General features: G+C 42.4%; 1 protein-coding gene across 1 annotated transcript in view; it reads right to left on the reverse strand.

The window, feature by feature from the left end:
* LOC144783297 (putative transcription factor Ovo-like 1) overlaps positions 1-21,842 on the reverse strand; it is a 353,112-nt gene that overhangs the window by 19,233 nt on the left and 312,037 nt on the right. Inside the window, exon 5 of the mRNA XM_078662345.1 lies at positions 20,817-21,000. Within this exon, the coding sequence (XP_078518471.1) occupies positions 20,817-21,000 (184 nt within the window). The remainder of the gene's footprint in view (positions 1-20,816; positions 21,001-21,842) is intronic.

Consider the following 21,842-nt stretch of genomic DNA (forward strand, 5'->3'; position numbering starts at 1 on the left):
TTCCATGTTCAATATTGGCCAATGTTTCAAGATCACTTTTTTGTATTTCTTACTGGCTGTGGAAAATGTTGAGACTACTACAGTTCTTGTCTGTTCTGGTTTGTCTGTGGGTGTTAGAAGTTTTGTTCTGTCAATTGCATCAATCCTCACTTTGGTTTCTTCCATTAGTGTTTGAGGATACCCTCTGTTGATGAATTTATTTGTGGTTTCCTTGAGTCTTGTGTTGAGGGTATGTTCCTCAGAAGTGATTCTTTTCACTCTGGCCATCTGTGAAAATGGTAAATTCCTTATCAAGTTAGGTTCATGGAAACTTGAGTGCAGTAGCATATTGTTTCTGTCTGTTGGTTTAACGTATAAATCAGTAGAAAATCTGTGCGGGGTTATGGTGACTTTGACGTCCAAAAAATTCACCGTGGTGTCAGATGTGTCCCATGTGAGTTGGATTCGTTGGTCTATTTGGTTGAATTTGTACAGTTCGGTAAGCAATTTCTCCTCCGAGTTTGTCCAGATGATGAATAGATCATCAATATACCTGATGATCATTTTTAAATTGTCCGTCCATTCTTTTTTGGTCAAAATATGTTTGTTTTCGTACCACTGCATGAAGATGTTGGCATACACGGGTGCCGCCGAATTGCCCATAGCCATTCCGGTCAGTTGCTGGTACCATGATTCGTTGACTTTGAAATAGCTTTGGTATAGAGTGAAGTACATGAGTTCCATAAAAAGGTCTGAAAGTCGTGATCTAGTTCTGTGTTCATCAGTGCTGCTTCCATGGCTTCTATCCCCATATCATGGGGTATGCTGGTATAGAGGCTACGAACATCTGCTGTGCACAGTATAATTTTGTCTTGTGGGTCCCATGACACTTGTTGCAGTTTCCACAGGAATTGTGAGGTATCCTTGACATACGTCTGCATTGCTTGTACTGTTGGTTGTAGAAATTTATCTATTAACTGTCCAATTGGTTCGTGAAGGCTCCCACGTGTAGATACTATGGGTCTCATTGGTGGGTCCATGGTGTTTTTATGGATCTTCGGTACCATCCGTAAGGTAGGGCTTTTGGGATTGGCAGATATGAGAACATTTCTTGTCCTATCTGTGATAGTGCCTTGTTTATGGGCTCTATCAATGATTGTCCGTAATGTTTTAGAGTATTCCAGTGTGGGATTGTTATCCAGTTTGCTGTATGTATTGGTATCATTGATGTGTTCCATCACTTTCGTTTCATACATGGTTTTGTTCATGATAACAATTGCGCCTCCTTTGTCTGGTTTGGTGAATATAATATTGTCGTTAGATGCAAGTTTGTGTAGTGTGTCAAGGTCTTTTTGCGTTGTGTTTCTACTTTTAGGTTTGGGTTTGGGATGTTTGAACTTGTTTAAGTCCTGTTTGACTAAGTTTTCGAATAAGTCCAGTGTTTTATGGCTTGTGGGTGCTTGAAAGGTGCTTGGTGGTCGTAACCCTAGTAGTTGATCCTTTTCTTGTTGTGGTCGTTCCGGCAGTACGTTGTCAAAAAAGTGTCTTAGTCTTAATGTACGCATTAGCTTGAAAAAACTCACTTCAAGTTCTAAATTGTCTGTGGTTGTCGTCGGTACAAAGGATGTACCCTTTTGGAGTAATCCAAGTTCATATGTGTTGAGGTGGTGATCACTTATGTTGATGAATAGTTGTTCTGTGTCTGGTTCTTTTTGGTTCGCTTCTCTTTCTCCTTGTCTTTGAGCGTCCCTGTCGTGCTCCGTGTATTTGGAGGATCTCTCTCCTTTTCTTTTTCTTTTTCTTTGCCCTCTCCGGGGTCTCCTTTTTGGGCTTGGCCCTGTTCTAAAAAAGGATTAGTGTCAGTTGTTGCACTAGTGGTAGGTTGTTCAGCTGAATCTTTGTCTTGTGTTTGTTGGGTCGATTGTGTCCTGCGTGGTTTTTGGCTGGTGTCGCTACCGGTTGATGAGGTATCCGTGTTGGAATGATATGGACGGTTCCTCCTTTTCTGGGCATAGATGTCTGCCCACGTATAGACTTCTCCGAGTTTATAATCAAGGGTATCCCTCTTAAATTTACGGATTTTGCGTTCGTTAATTTCTCTTGAGTGTCTGTCTATTTGGTTTTTTATGTCATCCAAAGTTGTTTTTAATTCATCTTCTGTCATCATTTTGGATAATTCAGTTGATACTTCTTGGATTTCTGCACTCAGGTCTTCTAGGATTGTGGATAGTTCTTGAATTATAAGTAGAATCAAATCTAATGAGCATTTATTTAAGATTTCATACCAGCGTTCCTGAAATTTTTTTGAGTGCTTACAGAGGGATGGTTTCAGTGCGATTCTAAGGCCTCGTGGTATGCGTTGATTGCGGTGATATTTTATAAGGGTACTGGCATGGAGTTGTTGGTTAGTTTTCCGTTTTGAAAGGTACAGTAACTGTCTTACGTTTTGCTCTTTTGACCGGCTTGTGGTTTCCTGTGCGAGTTCCTCCCTGATTAGTGAATACATTTGGTCCACGTCTTTTGCTTCAAATGCGAAGGTCGAGGCTTTGGCCTCGGTGCTTTTTGATATATCGTCGTAGTTGCTCATTCTGTTGTAGTACGTTTAACTGATTGGTGCGTGCTATCAGTCATAGGGACACTGACCGTTAGAACATTGATGAGATATCGGATAGATGCACAGCTTGTTTCTGTAGTGGTAATGATTGTGAAAAAGTTAATTTGTATTTTATGGTGCTCCTAAGGGTGACGACGAGAGTCCAACGGCGTCTTAGGTTATGAGTTAGAAGTGAAATTAGAAGGCATGGTAGTGCAAGGGAGTTACCAGCTGAGCTGGGAAGTGTTTGTTTTTAAAGGACAGTTAAAAACAAAATTGCACTATGTACAGTCTGGGTATTACAAAAACCAACATTTTGAAAGCACTTTTTTAGTTTAGATCTTTTTGAGCATTTAACAGCAGATTGTCATACTGCAAGTTATATAAGTATTTTAAATGATGACTGACATATTCACAGTGCTTTCTGTCACAGAGTGAGACCTCGAAGTACTAAAAATGCAAGTCACTATTCTCCACTGCACTAACATGGATTTAATGTCTCTCTGGTTAAACACGTAGACCTTTGCAGTGAATTAACTAATAGAGATTTCTTAATGTAGGATACTGGATTCACCCCTGATTAATTTAACTTGCATTTATTTTTCATTTAAACTGTGCACTATTTTATAAGTAGTTACCTGAAGATGAAAGACCGAAAAATGTTACTTTATATTTTTTTTTAGCCACGCCTTTGACTCTGCCCTCACTCACCCTCCCGTTTTGCACACAACATCACAGTTTCTATACTTTTTTAATGCACTTCGACTACTTGGCTTGAGATATTGTCAATCATATTTTGGCTCAGTCCGAGCAGTATTTCTATCTCACTTAACGCCCTTGGTTGTCAGGGTTTATCTTTCCACCTCCAAGGAAGTGCTTGCCTTGAAGTGTGAAACAGTACATTACAGGCCTCTCTATCACCTCTTTCCTGCCACTTCCACCTTCTACTTTTGTGTCTGCTCCAGCTTGTCCCTCCTGCCCCTCCCCTTCCCCTCCTCCTTTCCTGTGTACATTGCTACTTATTCACACCTATCTCTTGTTTCTCCCTTTCCTCCCTGCCGGTTTCCCATTCTGTCTCACTCTTCATTTCACTAACCACCCACACCCTTTCATTCTTTTCTCCTGGTCCAGAACCTATTGGCCTTGCCAATGCTTCATACATATATCTCCCGACTTAAATAAATCTGATTTCTGAGGTGTAGCGTGGTAGTATAATGGCCAACACTTGCACTCCCAGTTGCATAACACTGATTCTTTTTAATGTTTGAGGGGCATTGCGGAATGCCAAATGCCTGGTTTTGAAACTGAACCTACTAGACACTGTCCAAGGGCAGGGTTCTCTATCTCTTCTCTCTCCTCAAGGGATTGTTTGCTGTCATGCTCACATTAATAAGCTGTGCCAGTGACGCTCACCGATAGCTCACCGATAGCATGACCACACATCTGTATATTATTGGGCACCATTGCAGGCTATGTGATTGCTGTCTTTTACAGAGGCAACCGGGCTTATGGGGAGAGTGGAATGCTTGCGGCACACCATTGCAGCAGACACACCTGTAGGGCTGGAGTAGAATCAGTCACACACTGTCCTCTCCGACGTCAAAACGCTGAATGGAAAATTACAAGAGATCCTAGAAACAGTTAGCGCCCACAAACGAAGACGTAGGCACATTTCCATGCACGTGTCTTCACAAAGCCAAATCAGACTGTGTTCTGCATTATAAATGTTTCGAAAGTCATCCCAGCACACCAAAAGCGTTTCAACACCATTCTAATTGACATGGTGCACTATACAAATATGAATAATACGAAGAGACAGGCGTCATAGAGTTGCCAATCGTGTGCAACAAAGGCAAACACAGCTCAGCAAAGAACTGCCTAAAACAACTTCACTGGCTCCCCATGCGTCAAAGAGCCTGCTTTAAGCTCCTTGGTCATGCTCACAGGACACTCCACGATACAGGTCCAATGAGCCTCAAAAACAAAATACACTTCTATACCCCCGCCAGACCACTAAGATCGCAACACCCTGCTCTTGCTGAGACAAAAAAAATAAACAACTCTAGAACAGGAGGCCGTACTTTCCCATATCTGGCGGCCTGGCACTGGAATGAGCTTCCAGCCGAACTTAGGTTGACTAGTTCAAGTTCAAGTTCAGGCATTTATAAAGCGCACTACTCACCCAGAGGGTCTCAAGGCGCTAGAGGGAGGGGTTCATTGTATATCGAATAGCCAAGTTTTCAGTTCTTTTCTGAAGGAGATGTGATTCTGAGTAAGGCGGAGGTGGGTGGGGAGTGAGTTCCAGGTCTTGGCAGCCAGGAAGGAGAAGGATCTGCCACCCATGGTGGTTTTTCGGATGCGCGGGACTGCGGCGAGGGCTTGAATGGATGATCTTAGTTGGCGGGTGGGATAGTAGAAGGACAGTCGGGAGTTGAGACTAAAGAGTGTACACCGCCTTCAGAAAACAACTTAAAACACACCTATTCCCAAAAGACTGGTATTTAGCTCTCAAAACTCATCCACCTACTTACTACCGTAATTATTTGCGCCATAGCATCCCCTGGGATAAATGCCTCGCTTTATAAAAATAAATATAATCGTCCTGTTTATGATCTACGTGGCCAATAAAAGTTGTACAATGCTGAATCTCGTCTCCAAATTTCATTACTTTTGTTCGGCTCATAGCTGAAAAGGGGCTTCAGACAAACTTTTCAGTTTAAAGCAGAGCAGCAATTAGTGGCAGAAAAGAAATGCAGGCAGGGCTTTAAGTGTGGCAGGTCCCACGGGGTTTCATACCTCGAGGTCATCTTGAAATCTCGAGTTGAAAACGAGCTGAGCTTTTGTGTGGCTTCTGCCCGCAACCCTTGCCCTAACCTCAATTACCTACAATTGAAGGCAAAGTATTAACATTTGATGTGAAATTGAGAGAATGAGATGTGGCTGAATTGCACTATGTGAAAACAGAACACCTGGGGTTAATCCCGGCTTCTCCACTTAACCAAATTGTGTGATCCTAAGCAAATATTTTTTTTCACATGCGAACAGTACAAACATGATTGGTGTTTTTCTCATTTCTCATTTCCATAACTTTATTCAATCTAATTTAAAACATAGATCATCAAAGTATACATTTTTTTAAAAGGATAAAATCTGGGACATTCTTCTCAGTGCAATGTGCAAATTCAAACCCCGAAGCAAGAGTATTAAATTGAGCTGTGCAAATTTCGCAATTCAATGGCTATTATTTGTACAATAGACATAATAAAAAGATTAAATGCTAAACTGCAGGTTCCCAGTTACCCCGTAAGTACATCATTTTTAAAAACGCATATACAAATATGAAGGAGCCCACCATCCTATATTCGAGGAGACAAATACATTTAGGGCTAAGAGTTAGCATAGGTCTCCAGTTGTAATAAGTGTCTCCTATGCTTACCAGCCCATTAAAATGAGGCTACACAAAAACATACGAAAGGATCATGAAACTTCTTCAGACAAAACAGGGCAATGCGGCACTGCTTAAAATCATGACTCATTAAAAGAGGTTTAATATATCTGACTCTCTATATCTGACTCTCTGGTCCTTATAGAAATGGCAGAAAAAGAAGAGGTGGCGATCAGACTGAACTGATAGATTGTCGCATGGGCAGGTTGTCAAATCACTATGACCATACTGTTTTAAGGGAAAACCCAGCATTAGGGGAATTAAGTTCAAACGGAACCTTAAAAGAATAAACCTATGCTGCAGGTTCCTTACCAAGTTCAAATAGAAGTATTCACCATTGGTGTTTAATTTACTGATGAGGCTTTATCTATAATAAGTATCTGGGCCACATACTGTGTGCACGTGACAACTGGCTGCCTCTTAGTTCACTAATAGCATTGTTCCCAGGGCAGGGGCGCAAGTTGGAATATTTCTAAAATCATGTTTAAAAACGATCACTTTTAATAACTAACTTTCAGTGCAGTGATATAATGTGATATGCTAAGGTAAAATGCTTTTGTATGTAAAGAAACATACTTTTTATGATATTTTTTAATTTTTTAATTTTTTAATTTTTTTATTTAGAGCGAACATCAGATGAAACAAAATTCATAGTCATGACATACAATTGTGTGCTTAAAAGCCGAGATTTCAATTAGCAACTTATATGATACTAACAAACAAAGAAGAAAGGAAAACAAGAAGTTACAAAAATTCTTCCATAAATAGCTAACATATAAAGACAGCACAATCGGGGTTTACATATTTCTAATATCGTGATACCAGGCGGTAATTGGAGACCATATTTGAGCCCCTCGTATTCTTGCCTTTTTACCCCGTGTTTCATATATTGCTACCTCTTGCTTATAAACTCCAAGAAAACGAGATAACCACAATTGGAAAGTTGGGGGCTCAACTTCTTTCCACCGTGCTGCCAAGATGATTCTAAATACCGCTATCCCCAAGAATAAAGATGATTCCTCCTCTTTACAATGCCCGAGAGTGCTATCATGGCCGAATAAGTAGAGTGTAGTTGATGTTTTCACTTTATGCCCAAAGACCTCTTCCCAATAGTTGGAAATAATTTTTTTGCATAGGTCTAGTTTAGGGCATTCCGCAAACATGAATTAGATCTGCCGGTCCCTGCCCACATCTCGGACAATTACTGTTTGTTCTCTTGCCCCACGCAAATAATTTTGCAGGTGTAAAATATAAGTTATAAATGGTTTTATAAAGTTGGGCCTTAAGGTTAGATGCTAAAAATAATGTAGCCGAAAATGACAAAGACAGATCAATATCAACATTTGGATTTCTTAATTTATTGGACCAGCCTCTCTCGATACATTCCATATCATCTTTTTGATTCTGAATCAACAGTTCGTAAATAGTTCCTATCCTAGTAGTTCGTTTCCCTATCATATCTAGCAAGGGAACATTATCCATCATAATTTTTGGGGATTTTTGATTGAGGGCAGTAAATACTTGGATATATTTAAGAAAATCATTTCTAGGGACAGCAAATTTTAATTGCAGATTTTGAAATCCCACATTAGGATCATGGCAAAGAACGTCCCCCACTGTATTAATTCCCAGGCTCTCCCATTTTCTAGCAAGCCCATCATTACATTGACGTGGTAAGATTGAACTCTGCCACAAGGGAGTGTACTTTGTATATTTTGGTAACAATAAAAATTTAGAAACTCTTTTCCAAATATTCCATGCACTATATATAATCTTGAATTTAGTTTTTTTGAAGTAAGATGGCTCTAACTGCCTAAGCAATAATCCTCTGGCTTTATTGCCAATTGCCAGTTCATAAATTGATGGTATTTTCTGTGCTGGCATTAATCCTAACACTACTTTAGGATTAAATAAAGGTGCCATTTGTTGAAGAAGGGCTGCCCACAAATAAAGCGTGATATTCGGGATAGCTAACCCTCCCATATCAAGGGATAGGGACAGATATAGAAGAGCCCTCCTGATTTTCTCATAGCTCCAAAGAAATTTAGATAAGCAGGAATCTATATTTTTAATGATGTTGTCATCTACCATCAGCGGGATTGCCCGAAATAGGTATAATACCTTCGGAAAGATATTCATTTTAATGAAGTTTCCCCTACCTATGATAGACAAGTGAAGATTATTTACCCTTGAGAGATCTTTATTAATATTTCTAACAAGAGGCTCATAATTAAGTTGGCTAATAGTCTCAACCATGGGAGAAATACATACTCCAAGGTAAGTGGCCTTATCGACCTTATATGGACTCTCATACAAGATATTATCAGTGCACAAGACCATCGTTTTATCTGTATTCAGGGAGTAGCCTGAATATAGGCCAAAGACATTAGTGATTTGCTCAATCTCCTGGATTGCCTCCGCGGGGTTTGGTGTTAATACTGCCACATCATCGGCATATGCCAATACTTTAGTTTGGTAGCTATTGGCTTGACTGGTTATATTAGATTAGAGGTAAGCAGTTTTAGAAGTAATGGGTTAATATACAGCGCGAATAATATTGGTGAGCATGGACAGCCCTGCCTTGTGCCCCTTTGAGTTTTGATAAACTCCGACTCCACCCCCCCCGTACCATAAGTCTAGCCCTGGGGGTAACATATAATGCCTTGATGGCCTTGGCAAACTCTGGACCAAAGTTGTTAATTTCCAGGATCCCCCATAAAAACCTCCAAGACACTCAATCGAAAGCCTTCTCGGCATCAAGCAGTATCATCGACATCGGTCCCCCCGTTTCCCTCATGATGTCAAACAGAGAAATGGCCCTACGGGTATGATCCGTGGTGCCCTTTCCAGGTATAAATCCGTGCTGCCACGGGGAGACCAGCCGTTCGACGACACTGCTGAGCCGATTAGCGAGTATCTTGGAGTATAGTTTGGAGTCTGAGTTTATCAACGAAATTGGGCGGTATGAAGATGGATATTCCGGGGGTTTCCCTTTTTTAGGAAAAATAGCTATATTTGTTAGCTGCCATGATTCTGGTGACATACCATTCCACTGTACCCCCAAGAAAAGATCTAATAAATACGGTACTATTGTTTTTTCAAGCATTTTGTAGAGATCCAGTGGGATTTTATCTGGACCGGCAGCTTTACCATTGGCCTGCTCTGATAGTGCAGCCTGCACTTCAGTGATCGAGATTTCCCGTTCTAGATCTGCCCTGTTTTTTTCATCTAGCACCTGTGCTAAACCAGTTTCATTTACCCATTCCTCTAGGAATTCTCTAATATTATATGTTTCGTCTTGATCTTCATTCTGGTATAACTTTTGATAGTACCGTCGAAACGCGTCTGAAATATCTACCGGCGTTGTGTATTTTTGTCCTTCAAACTCAATAGAGTCAATCAAAATATATGAGGATTTTTACCGGGTATGAAGTGCCAGCTGCTTGCCTACCCTCTCCCCATTCTCATAGATTTTAGTTTGATTTGTTTGGAAAATTTCTGCTGCCCTTTGGGTAAGACTACTATTAATCTCCGTTTTCAGAATGATTATCCTACGCATACTACTTCCCCCATCCTCCCCTCGAGCTATCTGTGTGGCATGTTGTTCCTCTAACTTGGCCAGCTCAATCAGATGTTGATTATTGAGTTTCTCCTGGATTTTTTTACGCTTGGCCACAAATGCAATAGTCTCCCCCCTCAGCGCAGCCTTGAAACAGTCCCAAACCGTTATTCTTGGTGCACTATATTGATTGCAATCAAAAAATTCCTGTGTCCACAAAGTAATATATTCTATGTATTCCCTTTTGACAAGTAATTTTCTGTCAAATGACCATTGAGAATGGGGCCTATCAGATGATGGAAGATTGAATGTAAGTACGAGAGGGTTATGGTCTGGAATTATTTTTGGAGATTTACTTATCTCCATAGCTCCGGAATGTTCTTTTGATGCAAATACATAATCGATCCGAACATATTTGCTGTGGGGATGGGAATAATACGTATAGCCCAGGTCATTTCGATGTTTAAGGTCCCAGATATCGATTAGATTGTGACTCTCCAAAAGTTGTTTTACTGCCCTAAAGACTTTTGGCTTCCGACCCATATGATTCCGCTGTATTTGACTGCCCCCCATCGAGTCCAGAGAGACATTAAAGTCCCCACATAAGATTTGCGGGCTACCCCAAGAAGCTAGCTCGAGTTCTAGATGTTGGAAGATACCAGGATCATCCTGATTTGAGCCGTATAAGGAGCAGATTGTAATCCCGATTTCTAATTCAGCTATAACCCATCCACCTAACGGGTCGGCCAGCCTTCGTTTAACCTGCCCTAGAAAGGTTTTTGCTAAAATTGCTACCCCGCGTTTTCTGTAAGTTTGAGTTGTTGCTACAAGCAGGTTATAGCCGGGAATATTTAAGAGACTTTTCTCCGCTACAGGAAGGTGAGTCTCCTGGAGACAGAGGACATCATATGAATTCTGACATACCAGTTCAAAAAAACGGGCTCTTTTCCCTCTGTCATTCAAACCAGCGATATTCCATGTACATAATCTTAACTTCCCCATTGCATATTTGTTCCACCTTTAACAAGCCGACTCACAAAAACATTGATCCGATTACCTTTATCTCTTCTTTTACCTTCAGCCACTAATTCTAGCAACTGATTTTTACCATTGATATATTTCTTCAAATGATTTCTTGTTCCTTTATTTGTTGCTTTTCTTGTTATACACCTCAAATATCTGATTTTGCTCTGTTTTTCAACTTTTCCCCCCCACCGCCCCCCCCCCCCTACCCAACCCTCCCCCCTCGCACCCAAAAAAGGGCTGATAGACTCCATAAGAGTCTATTGTGATGGAATCGTGCCACCTGACTGGAATTCAGTTAAATCACAATCATCTTTTTCTTAACGAAATTTCTGCGGGAGCTAACAAAAAGGAACCCATTCTAGAATCCAACAATAGGATACAAAATTACCCCGCATTACAGAGTTCCTTATTTCAGCTCCAACCACCTGCCCCATTTCCTTATTGCCTCCTGCAAGTCCCACCTACCTCCATCAATATCTGGCCAATAATAGTGACATTCCTCGTCTAATTTCCATCAAATCTATTTCAAACTATTTCAAGTTATTTCAAACTATCTAAGTACTCCTTTGCTTTAATTTCTGAGGAAAAAAATCTCGTTTGACCCCCATAAATTATCTTAAGCGTAGCAGGATTGTTAAGGTAAGCCTGTGCTTTCTTTTCCTGAAAAGGCTTTATCATTTGACGAAGGCGCCATCTCCTCTCTTACGTCACATGACAGAAGTCCGGGCGTACGAAATAGGAGACTGAGTCTCTGGTACGGCGTGCTTCTGGTCTGGCCTTTTCAAAGATTGCCTGCCTCAGAAGAAAGTTACCAAAGTAAATCAAAATGGCAAGCGGATAACTCCCTGACTTTGCTGCAGGCTTCAAGGTCAGTGGGACACGGTGTGCCCGTTGGATCTCCAAGTCCCAGTTCCAATGAGCTAATTCAGGCAAGGTATCCGTGAAGAGTTGGATCATATATGAACGGACATCTCCCCCCTCCGCTGCCTCCGGAACTCCTAGTACGCGCAGATTGTTTCTCCGTAAGCGATTTTCACCATCCTCCAACTTCCATCTGATATCAGTCAGCTCTGCTTCATGGGACTCAACTCGTTCTTGGGTCACTGCAGCCTCGGCCTCATTGGAAACTATTCGGGTTTCGATGTCAGTCATTCGGTCGTTGAAGGTTCCGACAGTTCTGGTTAGTTTCCGTACCACCCCCTGTACTTTGCGGATAGCTGCCTGTGCCTTACGGCTATCATGGGACGTCTCCTCCCGGTGAGACGCAATTGCTTGCAAAACTGTGGTCATGACAAAATCCAACGTGATTGTAGGTTGATCTAGAGGAATTGCTTGAGAGGGATGAGGCGGGTAAGGAGATCGAGCGGGGCTTTTAGTAGTTTCAACAGTCTCAGCATTTACCATGGCCGCTGGGTTCGATGAATTCACGAATTGCGTAGAGGGCGAGTAATCCCAAGTGAGTTCTGCTGCCCCATGATGTCCCTTTTTCTTTCTAAAAACAGTCTTCCGAGCATCACTAGGTGTATACTTTGATGCTTCCTCGCTCACACTCTCTGTAGAAAAGTCAGATCCGCCGCTTGCCCCGTCCCCAGTCTCGTCTGACCATCCTCCATCGTCAGAAAATGAGTAGAAATCACTCGGGTCCTTGTCCAACTCAGAGATAGCCCACCCGTCCCCATCTCAGTTTCAGGAAGATCAATAATCGTCTCAGTGGCCTTCGGATTGTCATGACATACTAAATTAGAAGATACAACGTCATTCTGGCCCTTGCCATTGTCTGCCAGTTGGATAGTATTACCTGATTTAACAAGTGACCGGGGCAGTTCGACCTTATCCATGCTATCACCATCAGTTAGTAGGGGAGTACTCACAACATTGCCAATTTCAACAAAAGGGGGGACAAATGCGTCTGTATTAGCCTGTACGAGAGGAGTTAATGCGATCATACCTTCATTATGCTGTTTGCTGTTATCCTGTTTTGCCACAGTAGTATCTGAATGGCCGTTAATGTCACCCTCAGAAACGTTGCCAGTAGCAGTGCCAGTTGGTGTCTCGTCATTCTCTTCTACTACCAGGGAGGGGCATAGTTCTATAGCTGAGGGTACCTTGGCGCTACTAACAGTCCCATTAGTAGCTCTCACTTCAATCAGGACCTCGCTATCAGCTTGTCCTCCTTCCTCGCTCTGATCAGGATGTTTCTGCTGCTGCTGTCTCTTCCCCTCGTAACCCGGAAGAGATTTTGAGCCCGTTGGAGCTCGACGGAGGAGCTCCACCACTGAGGGGCCGGGATTTTCTTTTGCGGCGGTGCCTCCTCCTCCTCGCTTCGGCGTCCTTTGAAGCATGGGCTCTTCCAGGTCTCGGACCGTGGGGCTTCTCCCCGTATCCCCAGTACCGATGTCACCTCGCTTCATGGCGAGCTCGCGGTCCCGCTGGGCTTGCTTTGCTGCTCTAGTCTTCGCGGCGACTGCTGCCAGAGCCGCTGTATTCTTAGAAGCCATAGCACCACTTTCGACTCTCCGCAGGACCAGACAGCTCTTCCGTGTGCCTCCCTCCACTAAGCCAACAACACCTTGGGTGCTGCCAGAGCCTCCGATCAAGCTTTTCCGCCTCAGCACTCCAAGTAGACGAGAGAAAACAATCCCAAACAGTGAGGTGAGAATCATTAATTGGTCTTGTGCTTGTGCTTCCTCCCTCCTCACAGCTAGAAGCTCCAAGCTCGCCCGTGTTCCAAGCATCTTCGTTTTAACGCCACTTGTTTTAACTTTCCTTTTCATTTAATTGTAACAAGGCATGCGTTAGGGCATTTGTGGTCGGCATTTCTCCTATCAATTTTCCCGCATTTCACTGATCTAAACTCCAGTGAGGGACGCACTGCTGAGCGGCCTCTCACACCGCCGCCATCTTCGCCCCCACTACGTATCTCTCACAAGGTGCACTATACAAATGCAAGTATGAATAATACCAAGGGACAGGCGTCATAGAGTTGCCAATCATGTGCAACAAAGGCAAACACAGCTCAGCAAAGGACTGCCTAAAACAACTTCACTGGCTGCCCATGCGTCAAAGAGCCTGCTTCAAGCTCCTTGGTCATGCTCACAGGACACTCCACGATACAGGTCCCATGAGCCTCAAAAACAAAATACACTTCTATACCCCCACCAGACCACTAAGATCGCAACACCTTGCTCTTGCTGAGACAAAAGAAAGAAACAAGTCTAGAACAGGAGGCCGTACTTTCTCATATCTGGCGGCCCGGCACTGGAACGAGCTTCCAGCCGAACTTAGGTTGACTAAAGAGTACAACGCCTTCAGGAAAAAACTTTAAACACACCTATTCCCAAAAGACGGATATATGATGTTACAACGCATACTTTTACAACGCTTACCGTTACAACGCATTTTTTACAACGCAAAAACTTTTACAACGCATACCATTACAACGCATGTTTTTACAACGCAAGTACTTTTACAACGCATACCATTACAACGTAAGTATTGGTAAGTATATAATATATATTTTTTAAATTAATTGTAATTAATATAATTTAATTTATTTTAATTTATTTAATTTAATTTTTTTACCCTGTACCCCTGTACCCCCAAAACCCAAATTAACCCAGAAACCTAAAAATACCCCTGTACCCCCAAAACCCAAAACTGTCCCTGAACCCAAAAAATACCCCTGTATCCCATAAACCCAAAACTGTCCCTGAACCCTAAAAATACCCCTGTACCCAAAAACTGAAAACTGACCCTGAACCCTAAAAATACCCCTGTACCCAAAAACTGAAAACTGACCCTGAACCCTAAAAATACCCCTTTACCCAAAAACTGAAAACTGACCCTGAACCCTAAAAATACCCTTTTACCCAAAAACTGAAAACTGACCCTGAACCCTAAAAATACCCTTTTACCCAAAAACTGAAAACTGACCCTGAACCCTAAAAATACCCTTTTACCCAAAAACTGAAAACTGACCCTGAACCCTAAAAATACCCCTTTACCCAAAAACTGAAAACTGACCCTGAACCCTAAAAATACCCCTTTACCCAAAAACTGAAAACTGACCCTGAACCCTAAAAATACCCCTTTACCCAAAAACTGAAAACTGACCCTGAACCCTAAAAATACCCCTTTACCCAAAAACTGAAAACTGACCCTGAACCCTAAAAATACCCCTTTACCCAAAAACTGAAAACTGACCCTAAACCCTAAAAATACCCCTTTACCCAAAAACTGAAAACTGACCCTAAACCCTAAAAATACCCCTTTACCCAAAAGCTGAAAACGTAAAAAAAAACCAAACATATAAAATATTAAATATAATTATATACTTACCAATACTTACGTTGTAATGGCATGCGTTGTAAAAGTACTTGCGTTGTAAAAACATGCGTTGTAATGGTATGCGTTGTAAAAGTTTTTGCGTTGTAAAAAATGCGTTGTAATGGTAGTGCGTTGTAAAAGTTGCGTTGTAAATGTTGTTTACCCCAAAAGACTGATATTTTGCCCTCAACCTCATCAACCTACTTACTATAGTAATCCTTAGCGCCGTGACATCCCCTGGGATAAATGTTGCGCTTTATAAAAATAAATATAATCGTCCTGTTTATGATCTACGTGGTCAATAAAAGTTGTACAATGCTGAATCTTGTCTCCAAATTTCATAACTTTTGTTCTGCTCATAGCTGAACTAAGGGGCTTCAGACGAACTTTTCAGTTCAAAGCAGAGCAGCTATTAGTGGCAGAAAAGAAATACAGGCAGGGATTTAAGTGTGGCAGGTCTCACGGGGTTTCATACCCCGAGACTTGAGCCTGATGCCTGGCTTTAGCTCAGCTCGAGGTCATCTTGAAATGTCGAGTCGAAAATGAGCTGAGCTTTTGTGTGGCTTCTGCGCGCAACCCTTGCCCTAACCTCAATTGCCTAAAATTAAAGGCAAAGTATTAACATTTGGGGTTGATTCCGATCCTGGAAAAAAAACGTCCGTACGATTCGTATCCGGTGCACTCTCCGTACGAATCGTAAACATGCCGAACGACCCGACGAGTACGATCCGGACCGGGGTATGAGGACGCGATTCGTACGGTCCACGTCAGGTAAGGCCGATTCGTACAGAAAAGCACACAATCACATACACACCGTACGGTCCGTACACCCCATGATCACAGGGGTACGGTGCGTACCCCTGCGATCATGGGGTGTACGCACGGTACCCCGCGATCGCAGGGTGTACGCACCGTACACCCAGCGAACATGGGGTACGGTGCATACACCCTGCAATCGCGGGATACGGTGCGTGCACCCCATGATCGCAGGGTTACGCACCGTACCCCTGCGATCATAGGGTGTATGTATCATACCCGGGGGGCTGTTCCGTACCTGTTTTCGGCTCCCGTAAAAAAAGCGTCGTACAGGGCGTACCCGACATGAATCGTACTTGCTGGGTCGGAGAAACCAGCCGCGAACCGTACGGATGTCGCGTACAGCGGGTTCCGAGGGAGATTCATACGGGGGGTTTGATTCGTACGGTCTCTGTGCGATTTGTACGGAGTCCAGCTCCTTGTATGAATCGTACTTTGTCATACGTACGGGGGACATTGCAGGGTACGATTCGTACGGGAAAAACGCTCCGTACGGCTGTTCGGAGCGGTTTTCCCGAATCGGAATCGACCCCTTGATGTGAAATGGAGACAATGAGATGTGGCTGAATTGCACAATGTGAAACCAGAACACCTGGGGTTATTTCCGGCTTCTCTGCTTAACCATATTGTGTGATCCTAAGCAAATATTTTTCTTCACATGCGAACAGTACAAACATGATTGGTGTTTTTCTCATTTCTCATTTCCATAACATTATTCGATCTAATTTAAAACATAGATCATCAAAGTATACATTTTTTAAAAAGGTTAAAAACTGGGACATTCTTCTCAATGCAATGTGCAAATTCAAACCGTGAAGCAAGAGTATTAAATTGAGCTGTGCAAATTTCGCAATTCAATGGCTATTAATTGTACAATAGACATAATAAAAAGAATAAATGCTAAACTGCAGGTTCCCAGCTACCCCATAAGTACATAATTTTAAAAAACGCATATAAAAATATGAAAGAGCCCATCATCCTATATTCGAGGAGAAAAAAACATTTAGGGCTAAGAGTTAGCATAGGTCTCCAGTTCTAATAAGTGTCTCTTATGCTTACAAGCCCATAAAAATGAGGCTACACAAAAACATACGAAAGGATCATGAAGCTTCTTCAGATAAAACAGGGCAATGCGGCACTGCTTAAAATCATGACTCATTAAAAGAGGTTTAATATATCTGACTCTCTGGTACTTATAGAAATGGCAGAAAAAGCAGAGGTGGAGATCAGACTGAACTGATAGATTGTCGCATGGGCAGGTTGTCAAATCACTATGACCATACTGTTTTAAGGGAAAACCCAGCATTAGGGGAATTAAGTTCAAACGGAACCTTAAAAGAATAAACCTATGCTGCAGGTTCCTTACCAAGTCCAAATAGAAGTATTCACCATTGGTGTTTAATTTACTGATGAGGCTCTATCTATAATAATTATCTGGGCCACATACTGTGTGCACGTGACAACTGGCTACCTCTTAGTTCACTAAGAGCATTGTTCCCAGGGCAGGGGCGCAAGTTGGAATATTTCTAAAATCATGTTTAAAAACGATCACTTTTAATAACTAACTCTCAGTGCAGTGATATAATGTGATATACTAAGGTAAAATGCTTTTGTATGTAAAGAAACATACTTTTTATGATATTTGAGGAGACTTTCTCATATTTTACATGATGTTTGCTGCATGATTCTCTTATCAGCACTCTTCAGGGCTCGGCTCATGCCTGTGCTCTTAGACCCAAGACAGACACTCAGCTCGGTTCTGACTCTGTTCTACCTGTTAATCTGTTGGCTCGCCTTGGGCCAGACTGGGAACTGAAACCAGCACAGGCAAACTGCTCAGCCGGCCCCCCTGGGGGGGGGGGTTTTGGCAGGTGCGGCCAAGCTGCTTGCTAGGGCCGGTTTCAGCTGATTTTGTTACAATGGGCCGAAATTGCTGGCCCGGTAACAAAAACGGCCCCCTAGGGACCCCAAACCGGCCCCCACCCTAGCGGCCCACTGGGGAATTGCCAGGTGCCGGCTATGGCCAGTCCGGCCCTGGGCTCGCCCATCCCTTTGCAGAAGAGACTGAAAAGACAGTGCTAAAGGGGGAAGAGATGACGCGTGAGGGATAATTGAGGATATTCAGAAATATCTGAGGAAGAAGGGTGTTAAGTGTCTGCCAGAGAGACTACAAAGTAAAGTGGTGGAAAGGGGAGAACAGGAGTGAGTTGGACACTCCGAAAACCACTACCCCTTCCAAATACTAAATAACTCATATTTCAGAATTAAAACATTTTTAGTTCTAATTATTCACAATAAAATCATTGTTTTTACTCGTTTATTTGATACTGCTAACAAGCACTGTCAAAGCTAATAGGTCTGGCTTATTTTAGGCATATGCTCATTGTTATTATTTATGTCTAGATGTCATAACATAAAATGCACAGAGGCACGCACATACTATGTGAAGCACGGGATTTAGTTCACTTGTTGACTGCACACCTGTTTTAAAGGCCCACACCTATTTCAACCCACTTACAACACTGAATGCAGGGGGGAACAGCTAAAGCTAAAGTTGCATGACTTGACAGGCAGTCAATAATGGCTTTGTCTTTTGTTAAGAAATGGGACCTAAGACCATGTTGAATCTCAGCGTGGATGAACACACCTTACAGCAACAGGCCATGGCTAGAAGTAGGGCAAGGGGTTGCAACGATGCACCTTCTCCATCAATATGATTGTGTTCTATTTTTTAAGCAGTGTTAAAATTATAAAGTAATTCTATAAAAACCTGAGTTGTGATACCAGAAGAACAAGGGGAAAAAGCAGCACTTACTTGCTGGAAGATCTGTTACATTTTGTCCTCAGTTTAGGAAGGGGATGCAATATAACACACCTAGTGTATCCATGTGTTTCTATATTATTTTGCCAATGATGATCACATATGCAGCACAAAATACAAACTGATTTTTTGCTGGCACTTAAGTGAAAATCACTAACAAACTCAATGGCACTTGAATCATCCACCTCCAGAAACGAAATTATGGAGCTTGGCTAGCAAGGATTAAAGGGCCATGGGTACAGGTTTTAGGAATAGTGATTAAGTAATTGTGACTTTATGCGCATTGCATTTATGAAATTGCTGTTCCTAATGAATGAAACACGATCAGTTTCATTTAGTGATTCCTAATAGACCTACCTCATGAATATTAATAAGGTAGGTTGCAATTTGAGAGTGATTAGAAATTGCAGCCATCACAGGGATGGTGGCCTGCTGGGGTCAGCATACCACCATGTCTGTAATTGCTTTTTAAGAAAGCAATGTTTTTTTAAATGCAGCCCTTTTTCCTTAAAAGAAAATGGTATGCGTTTAAAAAGAAAAAAATGAAAGTTTAAGTTTCATTTTTTAAGAGGAAGAAGTGATCTCTGGGACCAAAGCCTGCTCTTAAAACAGTATTATCAACATTCACAAAGTGAAAGGGGTCCCATGAGGATCCCTTCTCTTTTGCAAATGGTTATCACCTCCTCTGAGGTGTCGGTAAAAAATGAATGTTTTGCAATCTTAATGTGTTTGCCAAACTTTCATGCATACCACTGCAAATCAGTATTAAGAAGGGACACCCTAAACACGCCCCTTCCAAGTACTGATTCGCAAGCCCAAATTGCGATTCAGAAACAGTAGCACCTGTACAATCCTGCAAACAACTGGATCCAACCTTCCCTAGATGTGCTTTAGAAAACTCCCCTGCCCCAAGGATTTCTTATTATTGAGCTCAATGGCACATTCTATACATTTTTTACATATTGTTTTAAGAGCAGCATATTACAGAAGCAGTCTTAACTGGAGGCCAATAAAGTTGCAAAATACTGTATATGATTGGTATTTTCTTGTAGTAGCCAAGATGTCTATATGCCCAGAGTAAGAGTCTCAATGTGCACCAATCATAAACTGTGTGTACCAGTCACAAACAAGATTTACCCATTTTGGTTTATTGTGTCACGTAAGGAATGTTATGTTATGTTATGTTATGTTAATAATGGTTTGTATAGCGCACTGTCACCGGTTGGTTTCCTGGCGCTGTAGAAGACAGAGTCGATTCAGAAAAGGGGGTGGTGATGAACAGAGTGTCTGAATTAAGCAGAGCACTCTTACCCAGTCCAAAGATCAGGGCTTGATCCATCACCGTTATTTAGCTCACTGTCCCATCCTAGCTCAGAACCTGGCTATATGCAAATTAGTCTGTCCCTGGCCCAGTGCATCATGGGAACAGGGCAGACCAAACTACCAAGCCAATTCTTCACCAGAAAGGAGACAAGCTACCGGGGACCGGTTTCTGGCATTTCAGCCTCATCGGCCCGGCTTGCGTGAATCCTGATGGAGAAGACAGAGAGCGGTCAGAGTTGAAAGCCTGCGGAATTAGTAGAATGCCTGTTGGTAAAGCCAGGTCTTTAGGGATTTCCTGAATAACACGAGGTCAGGGCATAGCCTGATCTCAAGAGGAAGGGCATTCCATAGACGAGGTGCAATGATGCCAAATCTGCAGCTGCCCGAACGCTTACGTTTGAAGGAAGGTGTTTGTAGGAGACATTGGTGGGCCGAGCATAGGCTTCGGGACGGGGCGTATTTTATGATGAGTTTTGAGATGAATTTAGGACTTTTACAGTGGAGCGCTTTAGGAATGTAAAAGTTTAATCTTTTTTTAAGTTCGTGGCAAAGACTGCAGCCTCTGAACTACACATCATACCATAAACTATGACTTCGCTTACTCCATCCATTGCCCTCCCCTCAAACCAAACTGTGCAATTCTTTAATAGCTTAAGCCTTATGAGTGTCTTTTCCAAGGGCCATTCAGGGCCTAATCCTTTTACAAATTTAAGTGAAAAATGTTCTGTAAAATGCACTTTTTGTCCCCATTATTTTCAAGTTAGCTCGGGCCACTGGGGGAATAGTCACCCCGAGCCCTACTAAACAAGGTTAGGCTTGCTCAATTCTATTTCAGGAAGGTATTTGAGCCCTGCACCTCTAAACGTTCGCCTGTCACCACTCCCGTAGGCGTGTACTTTGTATTGGCTGGGCAGTACAAGCACCATACCTGTGTGAGTCCTCATGTGCCTCTTCAGATCAAATGTGTCATTAAATCCTTTCCCACAGTATTTGCAGACATGCTTCTTGATGGAGCTGTGGCACTTCAGATGGCGTGTCAGCATGCGCTGGAGCGGGAAGATCTTGCTGCATACATAGCATACAAAATGCCCTTGATGGTGGAAGCTTTTACACTGCAACAAAGTTTGTCAACACAAGACAGTTGTGAAACAATTTTCAGTACACAGGGTCATTGAGATAGTGCATGTTCTAAGAAATGCCACAAGCATCACGATGTACAAGAGAAACAAATCCAGTAATCATCCATTGTCCAGCTTTTTTTAGGGTAAAGTTAAAATTAGGTTGGGCCGACTTTAGCACGGGTGGCACCTGGTGCAACAATTTTTGTTGGTACCCCCCCCAACACCTCCCTTTCCACAGATTCCCTCACTACCACCTTGCCAACAGTGCCCCGAATCTCTCCATAGGCCCTCTCTCAAATGTACTTGATTTGTTTTATAGTGCTACTCATACCGCTGTACAGTGTATGGACACTTTATACCACACACACACACTATACAGATAATGAATCATATATGTGTAAATCAGTTTATAGGAAATGTTACATAAGACTATTAAGACTACAGGGTGTAGGACTCACCTGTAATATGTACTGCATATGTTTTAGGAGTTCTTTGTCCGGAGAAGCACAAACTCAGGATTTAAAACAACACTGTAGCTGGGATTGGCTTCAATAGTAAGAATGTATTTTTACGCAAACAAACCTTTTTTAACAAAGTTGGGATAATAAAAGGCTGAGGGAAAAAACACAACATTTTAACCTATGTCATGGAGTTCCACGCAGCTCTTTGATGATGACGAGAGTCAACTGCGTAAAGGGAGCCTCACGCAGCGGAGATGTGGGAATAATACCACTTCCCGAGGGATCACAGCTTACCGGACCTTGGATGGGGTTTTTACCTGTTTACCGGTTTGTGCCCCCTTCACCCTCCCCCCTTTCATGCTCTCTCTCACC

Source organism: Lissotriton helveticus, chromosome 9, assembly GCF_964261635.1.
Source record: "Lissotriton helveticus chromosome 9, aLisHel1.1, whole genome shotgun sequence".
Lineage (NCBI taxonomy): Eukaryota > Metazoa > Chordata > Amphibia > Caudata > Salamandridae > Lissotriton > Lissotriton helveticus.